General features: G+C 56.1%; 1 protein-coding gene across 4 annotated transcripts; it reads left to right on the forward strand.

The window, feature by feature from the left end:
- Nucleotides 1-1,703: 1,703 nt before the first annotated feature.
- NAGA (alpha-N-acetylgalactosaminidase) lies at nucleotides 1,704-10,034 on the forward strand. 4 transcript variants are annotated; one of them, XM_044942485.1, is made up of 10 exons: nucleotides 1,704-1,858; nucleotides 2,292-2,406; nucleotides 3,198-3,333; nucleotides 3,833-4,004; nucleotides 4,478-4,655; nucleotides 4,968-5,062; nucleotides 5,806-5,967; nucleotides 7,466-7,663; nucleotides 8,806-8,949; nucleotides 9,374-10,034. In XM_044942485.1, exons 2-10 carry the CDS (start codon nucleotides 2,391-2,393, stop codon nucleotides 9,506-9,508), a joined length of 1,236 nt encoding a protein of 411 aa, XP_044798420.1. In that variant the 5' UTR covers nucleotides 1,704-1,858; nucleotides 2,292-2,390; the 3' UTR covers nucleotides 9,509-10,034. The 4 variants fall into 4 exon arrangements, with proteins under 4 accessions (XP_044798420.1, XP_006068982.1, XP_044798422.1 ...); XM_006068920.3 differs by having other exon boundaries at nucleotides 1,718-1,858; nucleotides 2,334-2,406; XM_044942487.1 differs by having other exon boundaries at nucleotides 1,798-1,858; nucleotides 2,313-2,406.

Below are 10,034 nucleotides of genomic sequence, written 5' to 3' on the forward strand. Positions count from 1 at the left end.
AAATGATGCTGTGGAAAGTGCTGCACTCAATATGCAATATGCACTCAATATGCAATATGCCGGCTCCCAGCAGTTTTTGTTGTTGTTTTTTGTTTTTCTTTAGTAATTATTTATTGTGCTCTATCTTCATTGCTGCCGGGGCTTTTCTCTAGTTGCAGGGAGCAGGGGCTGCTCTCTAGTTGGAGTGTGCAGGCTTCTCGTCGTCGTGGCTTCTCGTTGCTGAGCACTGGCTCTAGGGTGAGAAGGCTTCAGTAGTTGCGGCCCATGGGCTCCGTAGTTCAGTTCCCAGGCTCCAGAGCACAGGCTCAATAGTTGTGGCGCCTGGTAATGTCCAATCATCCAGGACCACGGATCAAACCCGTGTCTCCTGCATTGGCAGGGAGATTCTTTACCACTGAGTCACCAGGGAAGCCTTCGAGTGAGGTCTTGAGCTATGTTTTAAAGGATTTCTCTGGCTGCTAGGAAGAAAAAAATATGAGTGGAAGCAGACCAGTGAGGAGGATGCTGGAGTAATCCAGGCAAGATGTGATGGGTGCTGGGAGAGTAGAAATGGCCAAATTCAGGTTTGTTTGCTTGATTATTTTTTTTGGACGCACTGCGTGGGTATGCACGATCTTCCTTCCCCAGCCAAGTATGGAACCAGCGCCCCCTGCGGTAGAAGTAGGGAGTCTTAACCTCTGGACCACAGGGAAATTCCTCAGCATGGGGTTTGAAGGTGGAGAGTACTAGGTTTGCACAGAGACTGGACGTAGGGAGTGAGGGGAAGAGGAGCCAAGGAGAACTCTAATGTTTTGGCCTGAGCATCTGGAAGGAAAGTTGCCATTAACCTGAGATATGAAAGTGGCAGGTGTTTGGAACCAGTTCTGTTTGAGATGCCTTTGACCATCCAAGTGAAGGTTGCCAAAAATAAAGTGTTTGGTATCTAGTCGTTGCTCAGTAGGAATGTGATGAATGAAAACAGAAAGAATGCAGAGTGTCTGGATAAGCATAACAGGTGGCCCAAGTGTCAGGCAGGGTAGGAGAGTCTCCTGGCTTTAAAAAGTGGTTCGTAGCGCCTATTCATCTTCCACTACAGTTTCTGAGTGGTTTACTATGGGCCATACTCCAGGGCATGCTCTCATTTTTCTTTAAAAAAGCCCTCAGCAAGTATCCATGCCACAGCTATTAAATGAGCATCTACAGTGCCCTATCCAGAAGACTCTTGGGAGTTCCTTGGACTGCAAGGAGATCCAGTCCTTCCTAAAGGAAATCAGTCCTGAATATTCATTGGAAGGACTGATGCTGAAGCTGAAACTCCAAAACTTTGGCCACTTGATGCGAAGAACTGACTCCTTGGAAAAGACCCTGAGGCTGGGAAAGATTGAAGGCGGGAGAAGGGGACGACAGAGGATGAGATGGTTGGATGGCATCACCCACTCAATGGACATGAGTTTGAGTAAACTCCGGGAGTTGGTGATGGACAGGGAGGCCTGGCATGCTGCAGTCCATGGGGTCTCAAAAAGTCGCACACGACTGAGCGACTGAACTGAACTGAATCCTCGCCTTAAGGGACCCGGCAGAAGCGAAAGGACTAGCTCGGCGAAGATGAGGAGCTTGTGCGGTGGGCGCGTGCCTGCCTCGGGAGCGCGCAGAGCCGAAGCACGAAGTAGGAGAGGCTTTGGGAGGTTCCCAGGGCTTTCTGGGCCCGTGTAGGGCGGGGCAGGACGTTGCTAGGGGGATTCTGATAGGTTCCGCCGGGAAGGTCTGCGTCCGTCAGGCCCCGCCCCACTGGAACGCGGTAGACGAATCAGGTGACTGCGGCGGTAGTCTACTCGGGAGACAGAACCTGGCGGCGGCTCAGATCGCAGCGGAAGAGTCGGTGAGCTGCCGAGGATGAGCGACTGTGGGTGGGCTCCCAGGGCTGGGGCTCTGGGCCTGCGGCCTTTGGGGGCGGGGCGGCAACCCAGCCCCGGTGGGAGCGGAGGCCTGGCCCCCGGCCCGCCACCTCCGATCTTCCTGGGCGTCCTGGAGTCTGTAGCTGCCTCTTTCTGACCCTAGCCTGGCAGAGGGTCGCCCTTGGGCACTCGGGGTTCCCAGGAGGGCAGAGGAGGTGAGGTCTAACGTCCACGATACCTTGTTGAGTATTTCCGACGGAAGAACCCAGGCTCGGGGAAGTGATGGCTGGGGGGAGAGACTGGGGGCTGTGAGGGCGGCTTGGGCACCCAGCGTGGGACCCACAGCCAAGGGCGGCAGGGCTAGCCAAACAGGGGGGACCCTAGTGCTTTTCTTTCTTTTTTTTTTTTTTTTTCCAGTGCTTTTCTAACGTTTCTTAGCTTTCAAATCCCGACATACAGAGGCTGGTAAAAGCAGAGCAAATCTGGTCAGGTCCTGAGACCGCTGAGTCCAGAGCAATGTTTCTGAAGACAGGTACCTACACTGACCGGGTGGGGTGTGTGTGGCTTTGGGAGGGGTAAGTGACCACTTGCGGGGGCGGGGGAGAGGGGGGCGGGTGATGCCTGGAGGAAGTTCCAGTCCTGTGGTTTCTGGGCCTCCTTCTCTGATGTGGGCATATGGGGAGACATGTTCCTCTCTTATTCTTGGAGGTGGGCCAGGAAAGGAGATCCTTCCCAGGCAAGAATCAGTTCCCCTCCAAAGAGACCTCTCTTCTTTGCTCACCCCCTCTACCTCACAGCCAGAGGCCCTATCTTCTGTAACATCAAGGTGTGCTGATAACAGGCATATACGTCAGTATAGAAATTACATTTTACAGATAAGTGAATTAAGGCCCTATGGTGCTGTTCCCACCAGCTGACCTCTTAAGCCCTTCCAAAGCCTCTTGGGTGCCTACGGAGAACACCGAGCCCTGGATGGGGCTCAGGAGACCTGGGGCCTGGCTACAGTGTCCTGTCAAGTTCTGTGTGAATGGAGTAGGGAGAGCTGGTCAGGGTGTAGAAAGGCTGTGACTCCAGCTGTTAGATTTTGGTGATCCCAGCACTGCTGTGGCGACAGCAGGGGGAAATCCAGGCCTCAGACACCGCCCTATGCCTGGGACTGTCCACCCACTCACAGCCTGGTGGGAGCCAGCAGTTGCAGGAAGAGCCCATTCCACCTTAAGCTGGAGAGTCTAGTTCCCCTAATGTGCAGGGCTGGGCGGCATGCGGATAGGGTGGGGAGAGGGCTGGGGCTGTGGGAGCCACTCACAGTCCACCCCCCCACAGTGCTCTTCCTGGCCTTGGTGGCCCGGGTGCTAGTCCTGGAGAATGGGCTCCTTCGGAAGCCACCCATGGGCTGGCTGGCCTGGGAACGCTTCCGCTGCAACATCGACTGCAGTGAGGACCCGAAGAACTGCATCAGGTGAGTCAGGTCTGCACCACCAGACAAGAGTGGGGGCAGGCGGGGGTGGGGTCAGCTCGAAAAGAGGGCAGGGTTAGGGCCGCCCCCCCATCCCAGAGAGGAAGCAACCAGAGGTAACTTTTGAGACATCTGACACTCAGCGTCATGAGGGGGGCATCTGTGGTAACCTCAGGCCTGTAGGGGACCCAGCCCCTGAGATAAGGGAAAGGAGATCACGGTTAAGGGTCAGGCCTGACCCCACGTGCTTCCCACTGGCCCAGTCCTGCTTCTTGGCCTGGAAGCCAAATCACCCCTTTCGCTCCACCCTGCTTATGGCTCAGGACATAACCCTTGGTCGCCTGGCTTAGTCTCCAGCTTGACAGCAAAGGCCATGGTACGTACAGGCTAGATCCACACTCAGAGTATCTAAGAAGTTTGAAACACTCTGAGGAAGGGGGGTGGGGTTAGGGCGAGGCCCACGCTGGGCCACTGAGCAGCCCTCTCCCCTGCCCCCCGCCAGTGAGCAGCTCTTCATGGAGATGGCTGACCGGCTGGCGCAGGATGGATGGCGGGATCTGGGCTACGTATACCTTAACATCGATGACTGCTGGATTGGTGGACGTGATGCCAAGGGCAACCTGGTGCCGGATCGCAAGCGCTTCCCCCACGGCATTGCCTTCCTGGCTGACTATGTGAGCCCCCCACCCCAGCCCTGTCGTGCATGTTGGCCTGAGGGCCAGACCACTCTTTCCATGCCATCCTACTTAGGGCTCATTTCTATAATCCCTGCCTGAGAACAAACAGTTTGGTGGAGGAAATAGATACGTGAACAGGTAGTTGTGAGCCACGGTCGTGAGCAAGAGCAATGAAGGACCTCTTATTCAGCCTGGGATTTTAGGAAGGTTCTCTGGAGGAGGCTGATCCCAGAGAGGGCATTCAAGGCAGAGAGGATGGCAGGAGGAAATGCCTAGAGGCCGAGACAGCCCACACAAGGTGGGAGGGAGGGGAAGGGTCATGGTGGCAGAGGCAAAGCCAGGCCAGAAAGCTGGGACCCTTCCCTCCAGGCTTTCAGGAGCCTCTGAAGGTTGTAATGGGGCCTGGTCAGCTGTGCCTGTGAGTGGTTCCCTGAGGTATCCATTGTGTTCTCAACCCCTCCCTACCCCAGGCTCACTCCCTGGGCCTGAAGCTGGGCATCTACGAGGACTTGGGCAACTTCACCTGCATGGGTTACCCGGGCACGACGCTAGACAAGGTGGTGCAGGATGCGCAAACCTTCGCCGAGTGGAAGGTGGACATGCTGAAGCTGGATGGCTGCTACTCAACCCCCCAGGAGCGGGCCGAGGGTGGGTCCCGCAGCTGGCTGGGAGCCATTAGGTAGACAGGGAGGGGTGGCCGTGGAAGGCCCCCCAGCAGCTGTCTGTATGGCCCCTAGGGGGTAGTGCTTCCCAATTCCTCTCCCCCAGGGCCTAGGGGTATCTTGGCTCCCAGAGCTCTGGTGCCTTGCTCTGCCCAGGGTGTGTATGCAGCTCTGGGTACAGGGGAGGTGCCTCCTCTTTTGAGCATTAGTCTCCTCATGTGTGGGGGGAGGTTTGAGCTGAGGCCCGAGATCACCTTGGGTCTCTTCATCCTAAAATGTGGTGGTTGGACTTCTCCAGGGTACCCCAAGATGGCCGCTGCCCTGAATGCCACAGGCCGCCCCATTGCCTTCTCCTGCAGTTGGCCAGCCTACGAAGGGGGCCTCCCCCCAAAGGTGAGCCATTCTCTGCACCCACCTGGCAGTACCCGCCCATACCCAGGCCTTTTTGCCTTCTGTGCAGCCAGAGCTTCTGTCATCTTAGTTGCTCACATGCTGATTTGTAGGAGGGTCGTTAAGTACCTGAGGGGCCTGACCCAGCCCAGGGTCTTAGAGGAGACACTTGTCAGGTGGGCTGAAGGGCATGGGAGCCGTGTGTCAGGTGCTGACACGGCTCCCCTGCAAGCACTCAGAATCCTGGGTGGTACTGAGTGGGCTTGGAGGGCCAGAAGACTGGTGAAGCCAAGGCAGGTGGGGCCTAGCCTCCGAAAGGCCTCGTGGGCACCTTGCCGGGGCCCTTCAGCATGTGGGATGCTAGAAAGGGTGGAATCAGATGTGCAGACTGGAGGGAGAACCCTGGTGGAGGGTGTCAGTCTCCCTGAGAGAACACAGGGGTGGGCATGTGGGAGGAAGGCTATGGGTACCCCAGCCGAGGTTTCTATACCCTGGGCTTGGTCCCCGCTGGCATGAGAGGGAAGGGTCAGTTTCCGGCCAGCAGCACACCTGGAGGGGAGGCCTGGGCAGCCCCAGAGGAGGGGCATGCCCTCCGAGGCCCTTCCTCATCCTGAGCACGCTCAAAGCGTGATCTCTTACCCCTTCCCACCCTCTGTGTCCCCTGCTGAGGCTCCCCAGCCCCTGGACAGGCCTCCGGTCTGCAGAGTGTGACACTGGCCTGTGACTCTGCCTGCCCCCAAATCCAGGTGAACTACACCCTCCTGGCAGACATCTGCAACCTCTGGCGCAACTTCGATGACATCCAGGACTCCTGGAGGAGCGTGCTGTCCGTCTTGGACTGGTTTGTGACTCACCAGGACGTGCTGCAGCCGATAGCCGGCCCAGGGCACTGGAACGACCCAGACATGGTACCAGCATGGAGGGGGCTGGCCCGAGGCCCACGGCCCTGTGCTGTCTTCCTGGATGCTCTTTGCCAGGCTCTAGCTCGGCACCTCTGAAGCGTGTCCTTGAACACCATGTGGGACATACTGTGGGAGCTTGCTTACCATTCTTTTCCCAGGGCCCCACCCCCACCTCTTAGATCCGAATGTTCAGGGAGGGTCTGGGAATGCCCATTGTTAACAGTCTTCCCAGACGGTTCTGATGTTTCCTTAAGCTTGAGAACTTGGTCTGGAGTGACTCTGGTCATCACCCCTCTGTAGGGTGGAGCGCACCATGAGCCCCTCTCTCCTGTCATTCCCTCCCTAGACTGTCTTTGCCAGGTCTGCCTCTGAGCCCCCTCTCAGCGCTCTGTGCTGTTCCCTCCACAGGCAGAACTGGCCCCTCATACCTACCTCACTCATAGCCCTGACCACTTAAATTGCCTTGCAGTTTCTCCTACAGTTTTATAGCTGTCTCTTCACTTAGTCACCAAGTATTTAGCCCCAGTGACAGTTATAATAATTACAAATACTTGACCAGGTGGAAAGGGTGAGAAATGGACCTGCTTTATAGAGTTCGAGCTCCAGCTCTGCCACTTACCTTGGGCACTTGACTTCATTTTTTCTGTGCCTCAGCTTTGTCATTTGGAAAATTGAAATAGTAGCTCCTGTAATAAGGTTGTTTTGAGGGTTAAAAGGATGAGCCTTTAATTTTTCTAGGCCAGTGCATATCTGTTATTGTAAACAGGACTCAACTCCCCAGGGGTTAGGGAAGAGCTGACCTTCACTGACCTACTAAGTGCTAGGCCCAAGGCCAAGTACTTTCATTTTTTGGTCCTGCCACATGGCATGCAGAATCTTAGTTCTCCGCCCAGGGATCGAACCCATACCCCCTGCAGTGGAAGCTTGGAGTCTTAACCACTGACTACCAGGGGAGTCCCCAGGAGGATGATCCTTTAAATGCTTGGCACCATTTGGCACATATGCAGTGTGTAACTAAACTGGTCTCATTGAGTACACAGCAGTGTTGAGTTGGCAATCATCGTGTGTCCTGTCGGTGTACTGGTTGCCCTGGCGACAGGAGTGCCCATTGGTGCAACTCTCTTTAGGGCATGTGGGTAGCTAGTGGCAGGAGCAGACACTGTTCAGGTCTGACTTCCTACCGCCCTGGCTGTATTTCTTCCATGTTCCAGTTTATAAATGCCTTCGGCAGTAGGATTTATTGGATCCTTTCAACATCCTGTGACATGGTCAGAGCATATTATCACCCCTACACTCTTGGTGGAAAAGAAAAGCACTGAGGCTCTGAAAAGTGATTTGACCCACCCCAAAGCCACAGTGCCAGGGAACAGTATTGGCAGAACTAGGGCCCATACCTGGCCGTCCTCCCCATCTCTATCTTGTCTTGCTACAAGTTTAGGGTTGGTCCCCATGCCCACCGCCCTGTAGAGGGCCAGAGCTGAGCCCTCCTCTCTCCTGCCCCCAGTTGCTCATCGGGAACTTTGGCCTCAGCTTCGAGCAAGCCCGAGCCCAGATGGCCCTGTGGACGGTGCTGGCGGCCCCCCTGTTCATGTCCACAGACCTGCGTACCATCTCCGCCCAGAACATGGACATCCTGCAGAATCCACTCATGATCAAAATCAACCAGGATCCCTTAGGCATCCAGGGACGCAGGATTCTCAGGGTACTGGGGTATGGGGGCAGGGAAGGGGGGAAACTGAGAGACTGGGCTTCCCTGAAAACAAGGCTGCAAGCCGGAGGTTAAGGGGTTGGGATCGGGGTCTGAAATCCACTCAGTCCCTCCTGGTTGCATTAGTCGGAGGCTGTACTGGCAGCTGCCTTGACTGTCCCCTGCTTACCCGGCTAATAGCAGGGCCAGAGCAGGACAGCTCATGGGACTGGGGGAAGGGAGACATCACCACAAATGCACGTGGGAACAGCGTGGCCCCCTGGTTTGGAAGTATTAATACAAGACATCTGTGCAAGTCTGTGATGTCTGGCAGAGAACTGGGGCTTGCCTTAGAGTTTAGGACTTGCTTGAACCAAGGACTGTAACTAAGTACTGGTAGCAGCGTTTACTAGTTTTTGAGCACCTGCTGTGTGCTAGGCATTCTAGATACATTTTCTCAGAAAGTAGATGCTCCTTCCTGGTTTTACAAATGAGGAAACTTAAACCTGAAGCGCCTCAGGGACTTTGTCCCAAGGCCACACAGTTGGTGAGTGGCACAACGGGACTTGAGGCCGGCAGCGTCGCCTCAAAGCTTGTGCTCTCTGCGCAGAACCCTTGCCCCTCTAGTGAAAAGGAATTTCCACCACTCTAGAAGGCACCCGTTGAGCCGGTGATGCCCAGAGGAGGCATCTGATCCTGCAGAGGAGCTGACAGAGCCCGGCCCAGAGACCTTCTGGAGGATGGGGCTTCCTGCTCCTGGCTCCTCGGGGCAGAGCTCATCATTCCCACTAGACTGTGCCCTCCGGTCTAGAGCCAGGGGCTGTCCACGGGTGTCCCTCCTGTTAGCCTGTGAGCTCTCTGACCTTAGGACCTCAGGCGGCATTTGTCACGTCCAAACAGGGGGCCTGGCACAGAGGAAGTGTCCAGGAGCATCTGTTGAGTCAGGGAAGGAAAGGAAAGGAAGGAAGGAAGAAGGGAAGAAAGAGAAAGAAAGGAGGAAGGAAGGTGGAGTTAGAGGAGTTGGAGCTGGAGGGCTGTTTTTCCTCCTCTAAGCTTCTGTGGGCTGGCAGGACCCAGAGCTCAAGGGAGGGTTGGGAAGGGGGCTTCGGGGCCTGCTGAGCAGGGGCCCCAGCCAGTTAGCCATCTTCTGTGCCCAGGAGAAATCCCACATTGAAGTGTACTTGCGGCCCCTGGCCAGCGAGGCCAGCGCCATCGTCTTCTTCAGCCGCAGGATGGACATGCCTTATCACTACCACTCATCCCTCGCCCGCCTGAACTTCAGCAGCTCCGTGGTGTATGAGGTGAGTGCTCTGCTGTCTCAGGACTTGGGGCTTCCCTGGGGGGGGGCGTGGCTGGGTCCTCACTCACATACCCGTCCCCCTAAGCCGTGGGTCCTCCGGCTGGTGTGGTTCTCTGCTCTGGTGCTTGCAAGCTACGTAGATGAACTGCTGTGTGTAACCGAGTCCTGCCAGCCCCCAGGGTCGTGGGTTCCCCTCTTCGGTCTTGGTGGCACATTTCTCAGGTTCTCACCCCCGCCTGTGCTTAGGCACCACTTGGCTTGGCCAGAGGGGATGTGATTGGGGGGTTCACGCTCCCACTTCTGTAGGGCATACTGGAGGCTCCACACAGACAGGCCAAAGTCCAGGCGTTTACATCCTCTGCGGGGTGGGGTGGGGTCTGTGCAGCTATCCTTAGGGTGGCATTGGTGTTGTCCTCCCCCTGCAGGCCCAGGACGTCTATACGGGTGACATCATCAGTGGCCTCCAGGATAAAACCAACTTCACCGTGATCATCAACCCTTCGGGGGTGGTGATGTGGTACCTGTACCCCATCAGGAAGCTGGGGATACCCCAGCAGTGAGGGGCTGGGGCCAGTGACAGGCTGTGGCGGCACCACTGAGCCTGGACCATGGAGGGTCCCTGTGCTGAGGGCCAGTGCGGTGGGGTTCTCTGTTATCCAGGCCCGGTTGGCGATCCAACCTCATCAGACTCGGGGTGCAAGCTGAGGGCCAGGTCCCACTCCCTGCCGGAGCATGAACTCTCCAGGAAACTTGTCTCAGGGAGACTTCCTGTGGCTTTGTGGGCCTCTACCGCGTTTGCACAGCCCCACAGATACTGTTGAACAGCTCGGTCAGCCTCCCCTGTGCGGACAGGCAGGGACACGCATATCTGTTGGGACACGAGCCTTGAACCTTCTGTTTGTTGATTCTGAAATCAGGAATTTTGGGAATTTTTCTTATAATTAGGAGTAGAGCTCTGATCTCTTGTCAGGAACCCCCGTGAATTATGTGACTGACTTTCCTGCCCAGAGAAGGCCTTGCAGGCTGACATAGCCTGGGAGTGACCTTGGCTTCTTCGGGTCACCAATAAAGCTGTTCTTCTGTCAA

The sequence above is a fragment of the Bubalus bubalis genome, chromosome 4 (assembly GCF_019923935.1).
Source record: "Bubalus bubalis isolate 160015118507 breed Murrah chromosome 4, NDDB_SH_1, whole genome shotgun sequence".
In the NCBI taxonomy this organism is placed as follows: Eukaryota; Metazoa; Chordata; class Mammalia; order Artiodactyla; family Bovidae; genus Bubalus; species Bubalus bubalis.

What these genes read in the sequence shown, in the direction of transcription:
- NAGA (XM_044942485.1), top strand. An exon ending in GACCCGAAGAACTGCATCAG is followed by an intron (nt 3,334 to 3,832) that starts GTGAGTCAGGTC and finishes GCCCCCCGCCAG; the next exon opens with TGAGCAGCTCTTCATGGAGA. An exon ending in CCCCCAGGAGCGGGCCGAGG is followed by an intron (nt 4,656 to 4,967) that starts GTGGGTCCCGCA and finishes GGACTTCTCCAG; the next exon opens with GGTACCCCAAGATGGCCGCT.